Genomic DNA, 23,697 nt, shown 5'->3' on the forward strand with positions numbered 1-23,697 from the left:
TTTCAAGGCTTATCCATGTTGTAGCGTAAATCAGTATTTTATTCCTTTTTATTGCCAACAGTATTCCATTGTACCAAAGCACTGTATTTTGTTTTTCCATTCCTCTGATAAACAGCTCTATGCATAAAAACTTGAAGTGATTTTCTTGTTTGCTGCTTACCGAAAACATTAAAACATTCACTGTTGATCAATTGCCCCACTTAATTAAAAAACATGCTCCAGTTCATTAATGTATTATAGAAGTTAGATGGGATCACAGCCAACCCACTACCGTGATGCCAGAGAGGCTTTGGCAGAGAGCATTCTGGGAAACAGGAGAGCCTGAGATGAGAAAATGAAGAGCTGGACGAAAGTAGGTGCCCCTTTCATTGTGTAGAAGTTATCCCATAACTGAGGTAAGATGGGAATAAATGGAAAACCTTAGGGTGACATGGTCATAAAATTGGCCTACCGAGTGCTCACCACGAGCTAAAGGGCTGTAGATTCATGAGGTTGGACATGTGTATTCTTCTCGATTCACTAGTCTGTACTGACCTGGATTTGGATTGCAAATTATATACGATCTCTTGAGATGCATCCCTCACCTAAGTAGACATCAAGTCTGTATTCTGAGTTTCTCAAGGTGAAGGATCATTGTGGTCATGTTTACCACAGTAGCCAGGCATTGTACTACGTGCTGTGGCAACTAAGATGAATGAGACATGATCCTTGTTGTCAGGGAGCTCAAATTAGCAAGAGGAGACAGCTGCGGAAAGCAAATCAGTAACAGAGTTTGGCCAAGTGCCATAGTAGGAAGAAGCTCAGAATGAGGAAGCATTCAGGAAGGCTTCCTGGAGGAGGAAACCCTTGACCCAAATCTTGAATGACCAGTAGGTATAAGCTCAATTCAAATGGGGAGGTGAAAAAGGGACACGGGGAGGGTGTTAAGTAAGGCAGGCAGCATAGTGAAGTAATTACAGGACTAGGGCCCGCCTGGGTTTTCTGCTGTGTTAGGTTGCTCATGACATTGGGGGCTGGGCTTGTGCTGTTCACCTGCATTCCCTTCCCCAGTGTTACCCAGGGTTGTCAGGGCAGTTACTGACTCGTGTGCGTGCGCGTTGGAGCTGAGCAGCCGGACAGGGATTGCTGAGTTAATCATTGTATTTGTAGGTGATTTGTTTACAGATATAGGCTGTGGATTATTTTTGGAGCTCTATAAACATAGCCCAGGATTTCCCCCCAGCCCCCAGAGACAGGGCCCTGGTCAGGCTCCATTTTGCTATGCCTCTGTTCTGGTTCCTGTGGAATTGAGACGGTTTTGGAGTCCCAGCTTTCGAAAGCCCTCCAGCGTGTGCCTGTGCGGACATGCGGAGAGACTAGCCTATGCACAGGTAATATTTAGGAGTGACATCTGCCTGACACAAAGGGTTGTTTCAGTGTGGGGGAGTCTTCTGGGACCCATGGTTCAAGGTTAAACACCCATTTACTGACCCACCGAAGAAGCATTTATGGAGCACATGCTATGCGCCAGATGCAGGGGAGCCAGAAAGACAAGGTAGGAGCTGGGAGCCATGGTGTACCTGAGGACTGGTATTAGGTTTGGGATGCCAAGTGGACTTCCTTCCTGCGGAGGGCCAGCTTTGCTCATCGGCACAGGTAGCCTAGACTGCTGGGATGGATAAGTCTGTCACGGGCACAGGATTGAGAGTAAATGTGCAGGTGCTGGTATTGTTGATGCTGTGTTAGGGTTTTCTGGTGTAGACAGATGAGTGAAGGAGACGACTTTTGTCTCAGAACGAAGCATGTTTGTCTTGGTGGCATGGGGTGGAGCAGACACTCGGATCATTGTGGGGGTAGGCAGGCCTGCAGTACAGATGTTGCTGCTAATTACGTACTTATTGTGTGCTGTCTCTTAAATGTCTTTAAGCCTCATCTTCTTTAAATGTGAAATGGAGATGATAATACCTCCCTTACCTTTATCATAATGTTGATGGGATGAGCTCATGAGTCATGGGTATGAAATATTTTACCACCTACGGAACGATAAACCCTTGGAGTATTATTATGATTGTGTGGGTGGGTGCAACCAGAAACGCCTGGAGTTAGGCAAGGTTGCCCCGGATGGTGGTGGCCTCAGGACCTTTGCACTGGGCCGCTCTGTCCCACTTGCTGCCTCTTGTCATACCCCGGTCTTAACTCCAAAGTTACCTCCATTCAGATCCCTGCCCTGTCTCCACTTACTACCTCGACCTGTTTTATTTTTTTCAAAGTTCTCATCAACTAAAGTGGTTTGTGGTTTGGTTAGCTTATTTGTGTGTGTATCTCCCCCGCTGGAACTATGCAGATGTGGCGAGTCGGAGACCTTCATATCCTCAGAGCCTAGAACAGTGCCTGGCACGTGGGAGACGCTAACATTTGTTGCACAAATGAATGCAAGGGTCTCTGAAGTGCACAGACTCCATTGCGTGGGGGGCGTAGGAGCCCTAGGGAAGACGGTTAAGAATCACATGTAGTTGCTGTGACCTCATTTCTTGGCGAACGTGTTTCCGAATCTCCCATTTCTTTGGTTATTTGGAAATGAATTTGATTAAATGCACAATAATTGTAACTCAATTGAAAATTCCATCAACTCTGAATCTGACTTTCCAGTGTAATCTACAACAGAATAAAGAACACGAATCAGAATTTGTATTATTTCTTTAGTGTATGTAACAAGCCATGAAATTATACAATGTTTTCAATTTGGCAGGCTGGCGAATTCAATCTCTTAGAAGATAATCTTGTTCCTTAAACTATATGTGATATGAATTTGAGTTGATTTTGTGAATCGGATACAATTAACACCAACCCTTCCCCACAATGAACTGATTTGCTCCGGAATTAGCTGGTACCAATTCCATTTTCCCTTGTTCCTTGTGAATTGTTATGCTTTCACCAGTTTACGAATATGGCCAGACTGTGCGGGACTTCCCTGAGTTACGTGACACACACTCATAATAATACTCCAAGGGTTTATCGTTCCGTAGGTGGTGTATGGAGCGGCCCAAGCCAACTACATGTCAGTTATCTGTAGATCCAGGTGCCTGGCGTGTACCTTCGCACCTGGCGACTCACCTGCTCCCAGGAGATGCCGGGCCCACCCTAGCTGTGATCTCCCTTCACTGGGCTGATGACTCATTGGTTCTCTTGCAGGGTGACCTGTCTGTGTGCCCAGTTCGAGGCCGTCCTGCAGCATGGCTTGAAGAGAAGCCGAGGACTAGCGTTAACAGCGGCCGCAATCAAACAGGCGGCGGGCTTCTCCAGCAAAACCGAAACAGGTACTGTCCGGCCAGGTGCGCCCGGAGAATGCTGTCTTTTTTCTTGCTCTCTTTTTAGTTTTATTTATTTTCTAATAGCTAGCAAGGCAGTGACTGTGCGGGACTGGCGGGAGGCGGGATGGGGCCTGAGGACGGGGTGGGGCCTGGTGGCACAGATGTCCATGCATGTGGATGTTTGACTTGTCAATAATGGTGTCGTCCAGCATCTTCATTTAAATGAAGTCATCCTTTGCGTAGAATTCTCAGAGCCACACATCGTAGTCTCTGAGGGCCTCGGGGGTCTGCAGCCAAGGTGCTTACTTCATGAACGTGGTGTGGCAGTTGCTGGGAAATTAATAATCTGTTTTAATTTTATGCATGTGGATAGCATGACATTTCATAATTAAATCCATCTTCAGTAACAGAAAGCACGCGGGTCTTCTTCCTGCTGCCATCCATTTTAAAGTTGCCTTAGCAATCACACACCATGTTGCCAAGTCTCTGAGTGGCAGGGATAATGCTAATAATAATACCTACTAACACGTATTAGTATTTAGTGCAGGCCTGACACTTTGTTAGTCTTCTGTCTAAATTAACTTGCGGTGTTCTTGCAACAGCCCTCTGAGTAGTAGGGACTTTTATTTTCCCTTCTGGACAGACGAGGACACTGTTGACAGTGGTTTGGTTTGGACTCGAGCCTTAAAGTCTATCATATCATATAAAAAAACATCCTATGTCCTTTCCCTTAATCCACATTTTAAAGAGAAGGTTCTTTCAGACGCTGCTATGGTTGTCGCCCTGAATTCGCAGATCTTTCCAGTTACTCCGATGTGTCACTGCTGAGTAAGATGTGTCATTTTGGGCTCGTTCCCCTCCTTTTGCAGCTGAAAACCAGCCGTCACCGTGTCGGGTGGAGGTGTCTGTGGAAATTCGCTGCCGGCTGAACCCTTTGCCTTTCCCTCTCCCTCGTGTTGCTGTATCTCCCTTCCGTTTCCTCTCTGCCCTCCAACGAACCTTTGCCTCTTGTTCATCTGACCAGTTGCTCATTTTCAGAAATGAATGTGCTTCCTCTTGGGGTCAAGGGGCAGCTGCAAGAAGGATTCCTGTCACTGTAGGTTTTTCTCTTGTGCTCCTGGGCCCGTCTTTAAAAGTCAGGGATGTAGGGAGCTGGTTCAGAGAAGAGCCAGCATCCGGGGCCTCAGGCCTTGTGGGCGGCACCGCCAACTGCGTGGCCGCCTCAAATGGCAGCCTCTGTTGTCTCATGTCCAAGTTGCTTCCCCAGGCTCTGCGTGCAGATGGCAGAGGGCTCCACGCTGACTGGGGAGCTGTTTGAGGACGTAGCTTTTCCCGCCATTTCCCTTTCATTTCTTCTCGTTTCCATCTTACCTGTCTGTCAGGGCGCAACGTTAATGAACTGGGGAGGCTCTGGGTCTGCTTCCATCCAGGCGAGGGCAGCTCCAGCCATGACAGGGGTGACCCTGGCTTTGGAGTCAGACTATGAGAGTAAGTCTGGGCTGACCCCGGGGAGGCTGGGAGCCTTGGTTGTTTTGACATGAAGGTGGATCATCTCATCTACCTGGAGGCTTGCAGGCGGATTCGGTGAGACTCATGTAAAGACCTGCTCAGGTCAGAGCACCTAATAAATGTTTAACCGCTGTCCTGCTTCCCCAGCACTCTTTTACCTTGTAACCCTTTCCTCCATCTCATCTCTCTAAAGCTTTACCCTTTTGGCCACGAAGATGACTCTTCCTGTTCCCATCCAGACTAGAATTTGAATCTTTTTGTTTCTCGGCCCCGATAATCAGGCACCAACGTGTTTACGAGGCACCTCCAGCATTCACGTTCTTGCCACTTTCCTGTATCTTCTTAGCATGATTTCTGCACCTGCATCCTGGAGAGACCGATGGCTTTGTTTCCTGCCGAGGACAGCGTGCCGGCTGCCTCCCAGACAGTTAGAGGCAGGGGAAAGACCGAACCGGCCTAGTCCTTGAGTGGCCGCCAAGGGCTTCTGCCATCACCGCTGGCAGTGTTAATTAACCATCCCCGGGCCAGGCTGATTAAAAGCTCTTTCTTGCAGTTGACTATGTGATTAAAAACCTCATGAGAGAGGGGAGCAAGTGGGCTTTTAACTGCTGAAAGTGGGGAAAGAGCAGATCAGTGGCTTCTTGAGGCTGTCGTTAAAGCCTTTGGAATGACACTTCTGGGCAGAATGAAGAAAGTGAAATCCGAAGAGAAGGACAGGGTGGAAGGCGTGTCCCTCTGCTCTTTTGTCCCTGCCGGCTGCAGGTCAGGCCCATGTTGTAGCTTAGCGGTTTGTATCGGACTCTAGAGTCAGGCCACAGGGTTGAAATCCTTGCTCAGTGACTGGTCACACGTGACTCTCTGGGAACCCCCTCTCTGAGCGTCTGTTTCCTTATGTGTAAAATAAGGTTGATAACAGACCCCGCCTTGCGGGGGGTGGGGAGCGGTGGGGACTCCACGAGAAGGTGCCTGCGAAGCCCGGGCCTCGGTGCAGAGCTGCTGGAGCTGGTGCTTAATGACGGCCTGGCAGCAGCTTTGCTGGGGAGATGATGGTGTCTCTGCTTTTTACATGATGACAGTGAGACTCAAGTAAGTTAACTAAGTCACCCAGGTTCACACGGCTGGTGGATGGCAGCGCTGAGGGTTCCAAGCCAGGTCAGACCAGTGTCATCAGATTCCTGGCTCCTTCCTGCCACCCCCCCGTCTGGCATCAGGCCCGGTGCCCGTTAGTGCCCCTCTGCAGGCCACTCTAGCCCAGTTAACTGAACTGAAAGTGATAGGAGAGACTAAACGGGGAGTTAATCCGTAAGGCTGTCGCCTTAGCTCTGTTTACAGACGAGGAACATTACCTTTAGAAGAGAGAAAAGCCGGACTTCAAAGTAACGGCTGAACGCAATGACACTTTTGAGAATCACAGTCCAGCAGGCGGTACTGCGGGTCTGCCAGAGGCATGGCCGCGTTTGGTCATCGCGGCTCAGGGCACATGCAGAACCGAGTTTAGAAACAGGCTCCTTGTACACTGCACATGAAAATACCTTTTTAAAGTTGCCAACGTTTAAAAACCGTGAGATGTTATGTTGAAATATGGCTTTCTAGCGCTTCTTAAACCTGAGGATCTGTGACACTGGGCCCACGTTTGCTGTTGACTTTGGAATGCAGGGCCCCCGCCTGTGTAGATGGGACAGAAGCGTCCTCGTGGGCCACAACCCCCACCTCTCGCTGATGCTCGCCAGAGAGTGTTGGGCGCACTTTTGTTGCTGTCCCTCTGCTCTTATCTAAAATTCAGTAGTTTTCAAGCATAAACACCTCTCAGATCGTAAGCCTTTGAAGTCTGTATCTAGCGTGCTAAAACAGTTGTTTTTGTCACTTTTATCCAGTTTTATAGTTACCTTTTGGGGAGAGGATTTGTTAACCTTCTCATTTGGCCGTAGCCAGAAGTCCCTTATTTTTTGTCCTCATCTTGATTTTGAATACATCCCTGTCTTTGCACATGCCTGAATGCCAGATGCTGTGCATGAAGAATTGTAGAGGTAATTCGAAGCTCGGGATGATGTTATCTTTCTTCAGAGGGGATTCGTTATTCCTTCTCAGGCTGTCAGAGCAGAGGAAAATCAATCGGATCCAGTCCCGGATCGAGCCAGTTCACACTTGGGCATCGGCATCTGTGTGGGCTGGTGTGTTTCTGCTTCTGCTTTATTTCTAAGCTGTAGTTCTTTGGGGTTTCCAGCTTATATCAGTTTCTTAGGCTGTTATAATAATTTCCTACACCCTGCGTGGCTTGAAACAACAGAGAGGAATTTATTCTCTCATAGTCCTGGAGGCCAGGAGTCTAAAATCTAGGCGTCAGCAGGGTTGTTTCCTTCTGGAAGCTCTGAGGGAGAATGCGCTCCTAGCTTCTGGTGGCTGTCAGCAGTTCTGGGCGTCAGCAATCCTTGGCGTTCCTTGGCTTGTAGCTGTATCACTCCGAGCTTGGCTTCTGTCTTCACGTGGCCTTCCTTCCTGTGCCCGTGTCTCCCTGTCTCCTCTCCTTAAAGGAACACCAGTTAGACTGGATCTAGTTCCCACCTCACTCCAGTGGGTCCTCATTTTAACTAATTAAATCTGCGCAGAGCCTTTTTCCAAATAAAGTCACATTCTGGTGTTCCAGGTGGACATGCATTTTTAGGGGACACTGTTCAATCCAGGACATGGCAGAATCCTTGAGACGTTTTCCAGTGCTCTTCCTCCTTGGCAGGCCCTGAACTCTCATTGTTTTCCTTTTAGACCCAGTGGGAATTCTGAAAGCTCAGCTTACCTTTTCATCAGAGAGGCTCTACAGTTGGAAAAAAATGCAAGGGCAAAATAAGGCTCCAGATGTAAGACCTACCTGACTTAGGAAGCGCTGGTCAGGCAGACGTGATTTTAAGGCATTATGCCCCCGACTCCGCTTCGCTTCGTTGGGTATTGTTGGCGGGCCAGGAAAGCAGCATCCATTCCAAACTGAGATGCCTTTGAACAGATCGTCCAGATAGCTGGGTTATAAAGGACCCAGAGAGGCTTGGAATAAGGCCGCCCTACGTGTCTCCTTAGGAGTCAAGCCCTAGAAATGACAGTCTGCTGTGTCTGGTGGGGCCATTTCCTCTTACTTTGACAAGTGACTGGATTCGTCTACACAAACGATTGATTTGGTGATGGTGAGGAAGGAATCCTCATTTTCAGAGCCTGGTCCTTTAGTTTGTTTGAACTTTCTCTTCCAGTTATGCAGGTTAGCGTGAGTAATTATAGCTGACATTGGTTATTCACCACCCAGCAGTTCTGTCTCTTTCTTTTTGTTCATAGAATTGATTTTGTTCAGATGTCGAGTGGCCGGGAAACTCAGGCCTGCAGCTAGCCCCAAGGGGAGTGAATCTGGATCAGGGCAGGCCAGCTGTAATAATTGTCAGCCTAGCAGTAGTTGGTTGAGAAATAGACGTGGGATGCAATTCTGACCAAAGCAAAGGGAGGAGTACGTGGAGGGGCTTCTGAGCCGGCTCCTTGCTGGTTAAGCAGAACAGGAGAAGGCTCGTCGTATGTCTTTGTGCCGTTGCCTAGACGGTGATATTTGGAGCTGTCGACAATGAACTTGCAACCATGAAGGGGGGACAAGTCTGAGGACAAAAGCACCGAAGATGGCAGCTCAGAAAGATGAGCAGTGTCTGGATCCCGGATAATGTCACTGAGCTACCGAATCAACCAACTCTAGAACTTCTCTACCTCTGGACATAACATCATGTGAAATAACAAATTCCCCAATGTTGTGAGTCACTTTGAGTTTGATCTCCTTTTGTGTGCATCCCCAAACACCCTAACTTAAACAACAGAGAAAAGCAAGACACCTTAAAAATAAAGTCAAGGGCGCGTGCCCCAGAGATGGGGGGAGAGACGCGGTTAGCACATTGATCTTGGAAATGTCGCCTGGATGTTTTCTGCTCTGATTAATCGATTGACCAGACCTGCTTTCTTAGTGTTTGCTAGAGGCTTGTATCGGCCAGCTCCTGTGACCCAGAGGATTTGTTAGACTCTTCACGTTCATTATTCCCTTTTATTCCTGAAATGACTCCGCATCACGAATGATGATGTCCCCAATTTACAGATAAAGAAAATAAGGCTCAGAGAAATGAAATAATTTTCGTAATGTTCTAAAGCTAATAAATGGCAGAGCTGGGATTCATTCTCAGGTCTACATGATCGTGATTCTGAAACTGCTACTTTTATCCATAATGGCACATTGTTTCTAGAAAGAGGGCTGTCTAAAAGATCTTGTTCTCCCTAATTTGAATTCATGAGTAAATTAAGCAGCAAGTATTAAACAACTTATGATTACTCAGAGCAGAGGTCAACAAACTATGTCTGCCACCTATTTTTGTAAATAAAGTTTTGTTGGAACATAGCCACACACATTAACCTACTCTATGGCTGCTTTTAGGTAGAGTTGTGACTAGGAGCTATCTGGTTGATAAAGTCAAAAATAGTTACTCTTCGACACTTTACAGAAAGAATTTGCCAACCCTGTCTTAGAGAGCAAGGATAGGGGATTCCACTTTATCTTACCATTGCACCGTATTTAGCTGTCTTTTGACCATATTATACTCCACTAGATGGTAAACTTTGGGGATGCAGGACACCATGTCTGTTTTACTTTCTCTTGACTTTCCAGCTCCTAGCACAGTGTCTGGAAATGTATAGGTTCTTCCATAAAAGTATATTCAGTATATAGATTTCAGTTGAAAGGAAAGACATCATTCAATGCGCACGGTACTGTAGTTCATGATTCCTGAGGTACCTTATACCAGGATCACTCCAAAGTGTTACAAAGGAAGTGATTAATTTTTGAGGGGAGAGCAAAAATTAATTTTTCAGTTAATTAAAAATTAATTAAAAGTGATCGAGAGCTCTGCATAGGCCTGGCTCAGAATCGGTGGGTTTTGCAGCCACCGAAAGCCCAAGCAGCCAACAGAGAATGCGGCGCGGTGGCAGGAACAAGAGACCCCTCTGCAGCCTGTTTCACAAGGGCACTAGTGCTCTTGGTGAGGGACCGCCCTCATGGTTCTGGTACCGTCATCTTTAGGGGTTAGGATTTCAACATATAAATTTTGGGGGGGGGACACATTTAGTTCATAGCGGTGGCATTTCATGGCATAACATTGGAATTTGCTGTTCTCGTTAATCAGTAATATATTATCATCAGGTTATGTGTTGGCAGTCTATTACAAGGTGATAGGCATGATTCAGGACGTACAGAGACAGACTTGCTGAAGAATTTAAGTTTAATCTTCCTTGTCTGTGCAGCTACCTTTGCAACCAATGACCTTCTGACCCTGAAACACTGTCTTCCCCTCTTCCGCAATGTCACAGCCTCTCGGCATACTTTCTACTTCGTTGCCGATCCATCTTGATATATCATATCTACGTACTCAAATAATACTCTTCATTCCCGGATTCTGTTGTCTCTCGTTTCTACACATGCTCTCTGAATTCCTTGGTGAAACTGCTATCTCTGTGTTGATTACTCTAAGCCATATCTCCAGCAGGTCTTTTTGAATGTCTGTTTGGATGAACCACAGACTTGTCAGAGTCTCCAAGACCGAATTCTCATCATTTCTCCATGCTTGTGCCTGTTCCTTGCTTGGTGAATGGCTCTGCCCTTCACGTGGGTCCTCCAAACAGCCCTGGGGTGTCCTCCCAGCCTCCTCCTCCTCCTTCTTCTCCTCTGCCCTTAAACTAGCTTTTCGCGAAGCACCCTGCTCTGTCCTAATCCACTCCCATTTCCTCCATCCTTAGTGAGTTCTCTTCTCTCCCCAGGATGTGTCTTTCTGCCTTCAGTCTTGATGAGCTCTAACCCACTCTGCATGTGATGGGCTTAGCCCAACTTGCTCTCTAACCCCTCTGCCCAAAGCTCTCTCATGGTTCTTTGTTAGAGTTGGGACAGAATACACACTCCTTGACATGGCTTCTGGGGTCTGTTCCCTACCAGCTTTGTCTCTGCTCTTCCTCTAAACCCTACCACCCGCCCAGGGCTCACATGGGCCGGCAGGTAAGGCATTGCAACACTTCTGCCTAGCAGATAAAGAAACCATGACCTGACCCCCACATGCTCCCCTCCTACCACAGCCCCTGCCTGGGGAACCCCCTTCCCCCGGGACCTCCCACAGTTCAGCAGCCACAGCGTTAACGCTGGGCGCTCTGGGAGGGGGTCTTCAGTACCGCTGTCTTTTCACTGCTCAGCGCCTCTGTCTAATTGAGACGGTTACATCCTAAGTTTTGAACAGCGCCCCTGGCTTCTCGAGTCCGGAGTCCCCACGGCTGGGAGGACCCTTTGTTCTTCCCCTCCCACGGCTTTCCTTCCTCCCAGCCCGCACCGAAATGGTCCCTGCTCAAACTTCGATTTGCATTCTCTCTCTTTTTAAAATTGTGATAAAATAGACATAACATAAAAACGACGGATTTAATGACTTTTAAGTGTACAGTCTAGAGGCATTAGGCACAGTCCCGTTGTCTGGCCATCATCGCTCTTCGCCTCCAGCACCTTCTCATCTTCCCGTGCTGAAGCTCCGACCTGCAAAGCGATGACTCCCCATTTCTTCCTCCGCCAGCCCCTGGCAACCACCGTTCTGCACTCTCCGAATTTGACTATTTTAGGTACTTTATGTAAGTAGAGTCATACAGTATTTGTTCTTTTGTGTCGAGCATTTTAAATGTAGCATAATGTCCTCAAGGTTCATGCACTTAGAGCATGTGTCAGAATTTTGTTCCTTTTTAAGGCCGACTAATATTCCGTTTTGTTTACATGCCACACTTTGTTTATCCACTCATCTGTCAGTGAACATGCTGGTTGCTTCCACTTACTGCCCATTGTGAATAGCAGCGCCGTGAGCACGGGTGTACACACAGCTGTTCAAGTCCCTTTTTTAAATTCTTTTGGGCCTGGAGACCCAGAAGCGGAATTGCTGGATCGTATGGTAATTAATTCTATGTTTAATTTTTTGAAGAACCACCATACTGTTTTCCATACCAGCTGCTTCATTTTCCATTCTCACCAGCAACGCACAGAGTTCCAGTTTCTCCACATCCTCACCACCATTCGATGTGGTGTGTATTTTTGATAATAGCCATTCAGATGGGTTCGATCTATTCTCGAAGCTTCAGGCTCCTCACCCAGTTCAGGTGGACAGTCCCCGTCCCCGAGGCGCCCCTCCTGTAGTCCTGCGTCCTTCTCTCGTCACACCCAAGTATGGCACTCCCTGTTTTCTTTGTCTCTCTCGATGGTCAAGGACCGAGTCCATCCTCACTCGTCCTCGTGGCACCTTGTATTGCAAGGTGCCAGGCACTGAAAAACTACGTTCAGCATAATGACTCAAGGGCCCAGACTTCAGGACATGCTGCTTATTCTTTTGGGGAGCCGAACCCCATCCTCTGCTGTCTGTATATCTTCACAGTCAGTTGAAAAGCAGGTGGCATTTATATACCCATAGCTGTAAAATTAGAGAAAACCAACTTCCTTAACCCTCAGTGGGGATTTTCGAAAATGGTTGATTGCATTTAATTCAAAGCAGAATTAATATTTTGCTTTATTGGGTCACCTTGGGCAATGATTTCATTTCTGCAGAAAATTAGTCTTGGAGGAAGCGCATGTGCCAAGGGAGCCCTGGGCCCATCCTTTTGATGCGAGGGGAAGTCACTCCCTCACCCTCCGTCCCTATAATGCTCTCAGTTCCCTCTTTGTGTTTCTGTTTTATTTATGAACTTGCACATCAGCTGCTTCTGGTGAAAGAGACCTTGGAAGGATATCTTCCGGAAGGTGCTAAGAAAGTACTGAGCTCTCTCTAGGGGTGGTGATAAAAATGTTTAACACCTGGTAGGAAATTGCTGGCCCCAGGGAGGGAGCCAGAAGCCACAGTGCTGTCCCCCACGAGCTCAGTGTTAACCTGTGAGTCGCTACATTACGGGTCCTGGGGAGGGTCCTTGATAGCTGGGGTGGCCGAGGGCTTGGGCCAGTGGTCATTCACTAAGGGGCACAAAACTGTCCAAGCATATTAAGATCCTGGTATTGCTGGTTGGTGCCTCTTGGCTGAAGGTGACCTTTGGCTGTTCCAAAGGTGTTTGGTCCCGATGTCTCACAAGTTAAGACTCAGATTTTGCCTCAGAGTTGTCAGGTCTTGGCTCATAATTATCCAGCTTATTGGTTCTGTGGGCTTCACTCCTGACAGTGTGAAAACGGCTTTTCGGTAGAGGATAGGGAAGCCTGTAGAAGGAAACAAGACACTTGTTCTAGCAGTCCTTGTTTCTTTGGTGATAGAAGAGGCTCCCACTTTTTAATAAAGGAGGTACTGTAGGCTCTCGTGTAATGTGGGTGAAGGCCAAATGTGCTATGGTGAGGCATTAGAGCTTGGGACTCGGTCATCAGATGCTCGCAGGGGCCAGACAGATGACGGAAATGGGTGAATCAGGCCAGTGAAAGGCACTCGGGAGTAGTGGAAACTTTGTCACTTGGCCACTGCAGAGCAGGCTGGGAATATAGTCTGTCCGGGGGTCTAGGACAAAGTGAGGATAGATTTCGATGACCCGCTAGCAGTCTGCCACGGTGGAGGTTTTGCTCTTCTGTACAGAGTAGTCATACAGCCTCTTTCTGGGAACATTTGAATAGAGACCTAAAGACATGAGGGAATAACCCATACTTTTGGTCGGGGGAAGGAATTCCAGGTGGTTCAACAAGGTCAAAAGTGTCTACCAGTCAGTTGCCTCTGGCTCTCAAATTTATCCTCTGCTCTTCCCCTGCAAACTCTATTTTTCAGGCCCCCATGTCATTGTCTTGCCACTTGGTGTGGCCAGTGGGTGCTAAGTTTAGAAGGTAGGAGGAAGCGGAAGCTAGAGTATTTCTTCCTCTCACCTACGCTTTAGGTGGTGTCTCCAGCCGTGGCTGTGCATCCTCCGTGGTCCATGACGGCCCCACGTGCCCACTGCTTAGGCCTTCCTCTTCGCCCACCTCCCTCCCAGGTGCCTCTGCCACAGTCCAGCTATTGCCCAGCAGCCCTGGTCACACAGCCTCCTCCTTTTGTCCCTCTGGGTTTCTGGCATCAGCGATCCCTCGGGTTGCCTCACTATCTCCCGTTTGGCTTTTTAGCTCTTCCAAAGTCTTTGTAAAAGATTCCCTGTATTAAACTCCTTCAGTGGACTGCCTGGTGTGGTTTCTGTTTTCACGGCTGGGTAAGGCCTCAAGGCTTGGCCTGTTGGAGGAACACCCCGGAGACCAGCGAGGCTGTAGAAGGGCGAGTGACGGGGAGAGTGGAACGAGGCGCAGCAGAGAGGTGGCGGAGGCCAGGTGCCGGCTGGTCTCGGTGGCACTGCATTCTCCTTTTCTTTCTTTATTTAAGTGATCGCCGCCCGTCCCCACCAAGATAAGTGGCATGTGTTCTCTAGAGCCAGTAGGAGGCTTAATTTTAGACTTTAAATCTACTGAAGTCTCCCAAAACAACTCTGTATCTCAGATTATTATGCCTTTATTCATTCTTTCAAAAGATATCGAGTTTTGAATTATATACTTTATAATGGTTAAGATGGTGAATTGTATGTTAAGTGAATTTTACCACAATTTAAAAAAGTGGCTAAGTCACTTTTAATTGGCAAATTTACGTTTCTTCTAACCGAGAGTTTAAGAACTAACTGAAAGGGAATTTAATAACAGTTAATTTCAATTGAAGAGATATAAAGACAATTACATCTCTGCCAAAAAAATAAAAGTATCATTGTAAAATAATGCATCTGCTTTGGAAAATAGTTTGGCGGTTCCCTGAAAAGTTAAACAGATTTAACCATATGATCCAGCAATTCTACTTGTAGATATACACCTAAAAAAATTGAAAGTAGGGGCTCAGATGGATACTAGTATATCCATGTCCATCTGAAGCATTACTCACAATAGCCAAAGGTCGAAACATCCAAATGTCCATCGACAAAGGAATGGATAAATAAAATATGGTATATCCATATATTGGAATGATGTTCAGCCATAAAAAGAAATGAAGTTTTGATACATGCCAGAGCATGGATGAACCTCGGAAAGATGCTAACCAGACACAAAAAGACAAATATTGTATTATTCCACTTAAATCAAGTTTCTGGAACAGCCAAATTCTTAGAGACAGTAGAATAGAGGTTACCGGGGAGGAGGAAAAATGGGGAAGTTATTTTTTAACGGCTATAGAGTTTCTGTTTGAGATGATGAAAAGGTTTTGGAAATTAATAGTGATGGTTGCACAACATCGTGAATGTACTTAGTGCCACTGAATAATACACTTAAAAATGGTTAAAATGGTAAGTATTGTCGTGCATATTTCACAATTGAAGAAAAGCAAACAAAATGATCAAGTTTACATACTTCGTACAAGTCTTTGTTATGTTTGTGTTTAAACCGCAGTCTCAGCATTCTGGTTCCAGGAGGCAGTCTTGTGCCTGGTTGGGAGATGGCCAAGTGACAAAGCTACAGCTCTTGTCGAAAACCCCGCTTTGTGTATCCGCCGTGTCTTATAGTCAGGCTCATCCACTTGGGGACGTGACTGGGATTCGGGCACTCCTGAGTCCCGGGTCTCTGGCTGGAATACAGAAGCCCATGGTTTCCTTTTTGTTCCTGAAATGGTTACTCTGTTCTTTCCTACCTAAAATCTACTTCTCTTTTTTTCTTTAGCTTACTAGAACCTGATTTTGCTCGGGGCTGTGGGATATCCTCTAGATAAAGGGTGGTGAGTGTGAAGTCAGCTTTGACATCCTATTTCCACTTCCTTGTGGTTTTCAGGGATTCCTTATCTTTGCCTGAAAAAAGGGTGATAGAGCTGCCTTTATCTTGTCCTCTTTCTTCCTGCTGCAATTGTGGGCATTTTTCCTAGAGTGGCGACAGTCTTCTGAGACAGTGAGGTAGGTGAAGGTCAGGAGACTGGAGATTCTGCCCATGACAGAGGCTCTGAACTAGCTGTCTGCCTCCAGATTAAGTCTGTGAGGAAAACAATCCTTTCTTTGTTTACAAGGAGCCTAGAACTTTGTTAGTGTTTTTTTTTTGTTTGTTTGTTTCTCGTTGCATAATGCTTCTTGTTTTTTTGCATGATGCATTTGCCGCTTCAGTGCGTGAGGGCATTGCTCTGTGTACAGCATGTTGTCAGTCTATAAATGATTGTCACGTGATTGAAGAACATACCCTGTCTCACTGCATTAGGCTTCTCCTGCTTGCAAGTGACAGCAAGCCACTTAGACTGAAGCAGAAAAAGGGCACTAACTGACTTAAGCAACTAAGAAATCTAGGGGTTGAGCTGGATTCGGGGCTCAGCACCCCCACATCTGTCTCTCTCTCTCTCTCAGCTCACTTCTCTCTGAGTTGGCGTCTTCCCTAGGTGGGCTCGTTCTGCATAGTAGGGGGAAATGGTCCCAGGTAGCTCCAGGATTACATGATTTTAGAGCTCCTCCTTCTAGAACAGTGGTTGGCAAACTTCTTCCTTAAGGGATCAGGTAGTAAGCATTTTAGGCCATAGGTCTCTGTCATATCTCCTGAAGTTTGCCAACTCGTTTAGTAGCAGGAAAACAGCCACAGACAATATGTAAACAAATAGGTGGGCCTGTGTTCCAATAAAACTTTACTGACAAAGACAGGTGGTAGACTGAATTTGGCCCTCGGACCATTGTTTGTGGACTTCAGTTCTAGAAGGAGACAAGGCCTCTCTCTTCTGGTAGTTCAGGGAGAAGTGGTGTGCAGGACCCCGTGGTCTAGGCTGGGGCTGGGGTGAGGTCAGTGAGGCACTCATTTCAGCTACAAAATTTACGGGAACATCAAAAAACCCAGCAATCAAGATAAATAATATTTTCATGCAATATTAAAAAAATCAAGATTAATACAGAAAAAAATCCGTGATGCACAAACTGTCAAACAGGGCCAGGAAGAGGGTGGGGCCAGTGAGGCGAGTCGAGGCACACGCCCTGCTGGGGCCAGGTGATTGTCCAGCCTGGTGACCTGCCCGCCCCTGTGGGAGGGAAGGTTCGGATGGGATACGGTTCCCCTGGGAAAGAGGGGTGCTGCTTCCAGGAGGAAAGGGGAAGGGATGCCATTTGCTGCCCCAGTGCTTTGGCACTAAGCACTTGCCCTGTGTGCTCTATTTTCTCATTTTGTCCCTCATAGCAAACCGCATTTTACAGGTGAGGAAGATGAGGACAGGATAAGTTGCCCAAGGTCACATCGTCTGCATTCAAATTTGAGCCAAGGTTTTGGTCATCTTTGGCCTCCGAAGTAGGAATTCTTGAATTCTTGGCATCAGTTAAAATTGAAGCCTATTAGAAACTTTGCCAAAGGCCTTGCGCTGTTAGTCATCCTCTATTAACGATTGGCCCCAGGTCACTCTCCTCAACACCCCTTCCTGGCTCTTGTTCTGGTTGGCAGATGGCTTTTAGGAGCTGGGGGAACCAGGAGCCCTCACTCAGTTTTGGAATTAGTCCCTTATTTCAAAGCAGTAAGAGATCAGTGTATATTCCCAAATTAAATTACGGACACCGCAAGCATTAAGTGGCAGGTGAGCTGCACTTTAAATAGATCACATTAATTCTAGCAGTGGAAGCGGAGCCCTGCTGGGATAATTCTTATCATCTACAGCATCGCTCTGGCATGCTTCAGGATTCTGTAGCAGTAAGCAATTTGCAAAACTGAAAGGCGAAAACACACCTTGGAGTGTTTCATGTGCATTCAAGGTCAGAGGGAGGTGACTGCAGTTTTCAAGAAAGGCAGGCTGCAGGTGAGAGTCATTTGATTTAAATCGTGATGGATAGACAGATGCTTGTCTGCTTATATTTCAAAACAGGTTGCTGCTCCCACTGAGTGACCCCGGTCTTAGTTTCTGAGAGAGGCTTTGAGGGGAAAGAAAGTATTATGCACTTGTGTGGTTTGGGTCGATCTGGCTGGGGAAAGGGATTGGTCTGACATTTAGGTACTGAGACAGAATGTTGTCCTGAGCAAACTGCCCAGTTGGTGGTTTTTTGTTGTTCCTGGGCATTTACTGTAAATAATCCCAGAAGTTGGCAGGATCCACAAATACCTACGCCCGCTCACACTCATGTGTACACATCCACTTAGATGCTGTTAACAGAAAAAAGAAAAGAGGAAACAACAGAGATGTTCCCGTATGAGAGGGTAATTCCTCAGTACACTGTGGTTGGTCATCAAAGGCTGGGCATCGTGCTCAGCGCGTTACTTCCCGTTCCTCCAGTTACCCCGGTAACCCAGGCAGTTCTGTGCATTGGGGCTTATGTTACTGGAGAAGAATCCAAAGTTTAGCGCAGTCCAGTGACCTGCCTGGGGTCATTCCATTGAACGATCTCTTCACCTGCTGTCCTGCCCACTAGACTGGAATCTGGTTAGGGAAGAGCCCTTCTTGTCTCTGGTGGCCCATAGCCTCACTCAGTTCATGGCTTCCGGTTAGAATGCAGTCAGGGCCAGCTGAGCTGCAATATTAGTGAGCTTATTAGCCTGGCATCCAGTTACGTGTGTGTGTGTGAGTGTGCACGCGCGCGTGTGTGCTTGTGCATCCTTCTGCAGGGGAGCGTCACAGGTCTTGTCACATTCTCAGAGGGGTCTATTAGAAACCCCATCTGGCAGCAGATTCAGCATTTTCTCCCTTGGCTATTAAGCAGTTGTGAACATGACCATTCGAAGAAGGTAGATGCCCTCTCACTTCACAGGTAGTGTGATTTTGGGGGATGCAGTTAGACACCTCTGAGGTCTTGTTCTGTTGTGTTGCTTACTGAGTGCGTGTCGCTGGACGAGTTCCACTGGTGCAGACCTCGGACCTTGTGTTTGATGTGGAAATGGCCTCAGTGGTTATGAGGACTGAGGTCAGTATAAAATGTTTAGTGCAATGGCTGGTTTGTAGTTAATGCTCAATAAGTAGTATTGGCTTGTGCTATTCTAACTGTTACTATAATTGGTGGAGTGAAAAAGTGTCGATGAGCCACTGGTAAGTACAGAAAATGGATCGCAAAATTGGATGGATACTAGAATTACAGTGATGAAAAACCGCGTGGGTGTGGTAAAAAGGCAGGATGTGAGGAGGTAAAATGGCTATTTTATAGATAAAAACAAACATTCTTAGCTTTCTCTTAAAGCCTTAAATCTGTTCATAATCTCAGACCTTTGGAAATCTCTCTTAAGGAACTAGAAATGGGGACAACTAGTTATGTACAAGGATGTTCAAAGCAGTATGCGGGAAAATTGGCAAAATGCCACGTTCTCCGCAGTATAGTTAAATTATGTTTAATTGGGAAGCCATCAAAAATCATGTTTTCAAAGATATTTAAATGTCACAGGAAACTGTTTATGATCTAGACAAGAAAGGAAAGAAACCAGGGTATGAAATTCTGCATATCTTTGTGTGTGTGTGTGTGTATTTTTATGTATATGTCTGCATATCTATGTATACACAAAACACAATATGATAGCGTATTGGTTCCTCATGACTCCTATAACAAATTATAACAAACTTGGTAGGTTAAAACAAATTAATTTTCTTATAGTATGGAAGACAGAAGTCCAAAGTCAGTCCGCTAGGCTAAAGTCAAGATGACGGCAGGGCTCGTTCCTTCTGGAGGCTCCAGGGTAGAATTTGTTCCTTGCCTCTTCCAGCATCTGGTAGCTTTTGGCATTCCTTGGCTATGACTGCCTTGTCCCAATCTCTGCTTCCCTGGTCACATCGCCTTCTCCTCGTCTATGTCCAGACTCCCTCTGCCTCCCTCTTGTAGAGATGCTGGGGATTATGTCAGGCCCACAGAGACCGCCCAGAATAATCTCTTCTTCTCAAGAGCCTTAAATGAATCACACCTGCAAAGTCCTCTTTGCCAGATAAGCTAAAATTCATGGATTCTGGGGATTAAGACATAGTTATCTCTGGGGGTTATAATCCAGCTGATCACAGATGTCGATTTTGTATAAAACAGAAAGGTACAGGAAAAAAGTCTGGAAGGAAATACATGAAAATGTTAACAATGGCTGTCTGGATGGTGGAATCATGCATGGGTCATTTTTATTTTCCGTATGCTGTGCAGTATCCTCCCTTTCTGTGCAAAAGAAGTAACTTAACCGTCTTCAAAGACGCTCAGGGAACGTGCCTCTACAAACGATGCGTGTCCCGGGCGCCTGTCCCGCTGTCTCCACAGAGCCGGTGTTCTGGTTCTACGTGAAGGACGTCCTCAACAAGCACGAGCTGCAGCGCTTCTGCTCCCTGCGCCACATCGCCTCCGACGTGGGCCGCGGCCGGGCCTGGCTGCGCTGCGCCCTCAACGAGCACTCGCTGGAGCGCTACCTGCACACGCTCCTGGCCGACCGCAGCAGGCTCAGGTACCAGCCGCGCGGGGTTCTGGGAGGCGGGGTGCGCCTGCGCTCGAAAGCGTGGAGTCTGGAGTCAGATGCTTGGGTTTGCATCCCAGGTCCTCCACCCGGGGCAGCTGGGTTTCGTTCTTACAGCCCCAGTTTGATCAGGGGCGCTGCGGGGACTTTGGTTTGGAGAATAAGTGGGAGAAGGCCTGTCCAGGGCCCGGCCGGCATGGCATCCGAACACAGCGAGTACTCAATAAATGCTTATTATCATTAAGTCTGGGGGTGCTGAGAAAGCTGTCGTCTTAGGACACAGCCTGCTCTCCACCTCGTGGAATTTTGATTTGAACTTCTTTCAGATTCAGAATTTCTGTTTTTTTAGATGTTGGGTGTTTAGTGCCCAGTTTTGTGTTTTGTCTTTCCTTGTGTGCTGGGTTCTTTACAACGTGTGTGCGTGTGTGTGTGTGTGTGTGTGTGTGTGTGTGTGTGTGTGGAGGTTAATTACTCTCAAACTGACTGAAAGAAAATGGAAGTTTTAAGATGGGGAGAGAAGTCATTTCCTATTAAGAAACAACTCTCAGTTTATTATGTTTTCTTATTTGCTTTATCATAAAGTTCACTCTATCGGTTAGTATAGGCCCGGTTATGCTGCTATAACACACATAATGAAAACCTGGGTGGGTTGAGACAGCCATGTTCACTTCTTCCTTCGTTTCAGGTCTTTCATGGGTGAGCAGGGGTTCTCATTCCTGGGACCCAGGCTGATGGAGGCCCCATCTGTATGGAGATGTAGTTGAACTAAGCACTGACTCTTAAAGCTTCTGCCCAAAGTGATCCTTAATCTCCATTCACATTTCACTGGCCAGCAAGTCGCATGGCCGCAGGCAAGCACAGCAGTGTGGGGAGGAACGGTTATGCCACAGTGGAGAGAGAGGGCATTGAGTATATGCCAAAGTGCAGTCAGCCACATTCCCTTCAGGAACATCGCCGGTCCTGGCATTTTTCCTATATGCGTGATGTTTATTGTCTCTCTTTTTTTCTCCCTGTCTCTGTCTCTTCTTGGCTGTTTTTTGTTTTTTTTTGTTTTGTTTTGTTTTTTTTTTTTGTTAAGACTAGTGGACTATATATGTAGTTTTGTGTCACTGGATGACACAAAGGGACAGTGATCAATCCTGCCCTGGTCCATCGAATAACTTTCACATCAGCAGTACCCAGATCCTCAACAGTGACATTTCGTTTAATTCAATAATCTGGGATTTCCTTAGTGCCGTGATACATTCCTCTGGTTTCGTATCTCGCTGTGTGTTCCCTGGCTTGAGTCTCCTCTTAGGCGTTCTGGGATTGTGCGCTGAGTCTCTTACCTCTACCCCTGGGGGCCTGGATGGCTGGTGCTGCTGGCTGCACCTGTGTGCTGTTTAGGGTCTGAGTCAGCAGGCTGCGGATGCCCGTGTGAACCTCCCAAGCATTGACAGGCTTAGTTAAGGAGAACATACTCATGTTCCTTAAAATGAATTTTCATTAGCTCTTTCCAGCAGGTCGTTTGCAAGTAGTTCAGCATTGTACACTCAACATTAAAGTTGAATTTAACAGTGAGCAGCGGAAGTGAATTCTGCTGTTAAGAATCACGGTTGAACTTATCTGGATTGCTAGCTGCTTATTTAACTCAATGTGGGAAAATCAAATATGCTTACATACATGAAAACTGGCTCAGATTTTTAAAGAATCACAATTTCGGGAATCAGAGGTACAGTTGCTATGCCAGCTCGAACATGTAGCTTGTGCTTCCGCTGACATGTTGCTGGGTAGGTATTTGAAAGCGATGCATTTCTTCTCAGAATCTGTTAGTTGTATTCAGTCACTTTGGCAGCAAATATGTCCAGTCTCTTGGCTGAACTATAGGTCACTCATCACTGACTATGCTTTAGTGAAACTGTACTTTGACTTCATTAATTTAGACTTCTCTGATCTAGTTGGGAAGTCAGGGGGCTGAGGAGATTTGCTTGTTATTGCTTAGCAGGGGGCCGGGTAAAGAGCTGGGGAATTGGACTGGGAGACCTGCTTTTGATTCCCGCTGCACCATTTATTGCTGCATGACCTTGATCAGACCCTGTAGGCCTCTCTGACCCCCACCCTCTCTCACCATTTAGATCTGTGGGACCTTTTCAGCTTCCCAGCCCTGCCCGGGATAACTTGGGCTTTTGAGTCTTCAGCATAAGCCGATATTACATACATATGCCCTGGTCGATAGAGCTCTGGAGCTCTAAAATTTCTTCCCGAAATGCTGTCTTCTTGTGTTAGCCCAGTCAGGGGGTCCCTGTGGGCCAGCTTGCATTTCCTGTTTGTCTCTTGGAGACTTTGCTTGAGTAGAAGTCACCCCTCTGTCTGTTTCTGATTTGCTGCTTCATAAACACCACATTTACATCTCATGCCTATTTCAGTACTCAAGCTCAGGGGACTTTAAAGATCTCAGGGGACCAATGAGGAAGTCGTAGGCTCTGTGCAGTCAATCCTTTGTTTATAACCAGAAGCTTTAGCCCAGCAGAGACCTCCTATATCTACTCCGGATGACCAGGCACAGATTTTCCGGGAAGCCATATAATGGACTTGTCTGCCTAAGGGATGCAGAGAACCACTATTCAGAGCCTTCTCCCTTTCTCTTTCAATTTGCAGCACTTTTTATGAAGACTGGTCTTTTGTGATGGATGAAGAAAAGTCTAGCATGCTTCCTACCATGGCAGCTGGTAAGCCCGGCCAAGGCCAGGGGCGATGGGTGTTCTGGAGCTTGGCAAGCAGAGGAGGCTGCTTGGGAGTGAATTTATAGCTCTAAGAGATGCTACAATTTTCCCTGTCCCTCACCGACTTAATGAGTCACTTGTCACTGTCTTTCCTTGAGCAGCATGGAGCATTGAGTCCTTTTTTCTAGAATTTGGTACCCTGGCAGGGAAAGCATGGGGTTGAGGGTTTTTGGCTGTGGCTTTGCAGGTGTAACATAAAGATCTGGGGAACTGGAGGTGGGAGGCCTGCCTTCGAAGCCTGCCCATACCCCTTACTGCCTGGTTTCCTGGGACAGATCCTGTGGACTTTGTCTTTTACCTTCCTGCTCTAGGAGCTAGGAATCCTGATAGCAGTGCAGTCACCTTCGCAGGGCCGTGAGAGAATCAGATGTAATAAAGAGTCATGCACACCATTTGTCAAAGTGAAAGCCCTGGGGAGATGTTAGTCAGTGAATTGTTAGCTTGTTTATCATTTGACTCTCACGCAAAGATGGAGACAGCTTGGGTAGCTCGCTTCTTTCTTTCAGGTCCTTTGTTGCTTCCTTTTTTCCTTTCTTGAAGGTTTATACTGAGTCCCACATACTGAGTTATGTTAGTCTAGTTTGTTGATGAGGAAGAGTCAGATTCAACCATGATCTCCTCGGTCGGCCACAGGCTACCAGTGCACATTTTTGCCTAAAGTAATAATTATAATGATCCTGGTGCATTTTGCGATTACTGACTTAGCTGAGTGTTTTTGGTGGGTGATGATCTTTAATACCTACCCTGTGAAAGA

The 23,697-nt window shown here is 46.8% G+C and overlaps 1 protein-coding gene across 5 annotated transcripts in view; it reads left to right on the forward strand.

Moving 5' to 3' along the window:
- SNX29 (sorting nexin 29) overlaps positions 1 to 23,697 on the forward strand; it is a 441,832-nt gene that overhangs the window by 36,609 nt on the left and 381,526 nt on the right. For all 5 annotated transcript variants that reach the window (XM_036226319.1, XM_036226320.1, XM_036226321.1 and 2 more), the window contains exons 4-6: positions 3,172 to 3,296; positions 19,992 to 20,172; positions 22,819 to 22,889. In XM_036226319.1, coding sequence (XP_036082212.1) covers positions 3,172 to 3,296; positions 19,992 to 20,172; positions 22,819 to 22,889 — 377 coding nt within the window. The remainder of the gene's footprint in view (positions 1 to 3,171; positions 3,297 to 19,991; positions 20,173 to 22,818; positions 22,890 to 23,697) is intronic.

This window comes from Rousettus aegyptiacus, unplaced genomic scaffold (genome assembly GCF_014176215.1).
Source record: "Rousettus aegyptiacus isolate mRouAeg1 unplaced genomic scaffold, mRouAeg1.p scaffold_m13_p_8, whole genome shotgun sequence".
Lineage (NCBI taxonomy): Eukaryota > Metazoa > Chordata > Mammalia > Chiroptera > Pteropodidae > Rousettus > Rousettus aegyptiacus.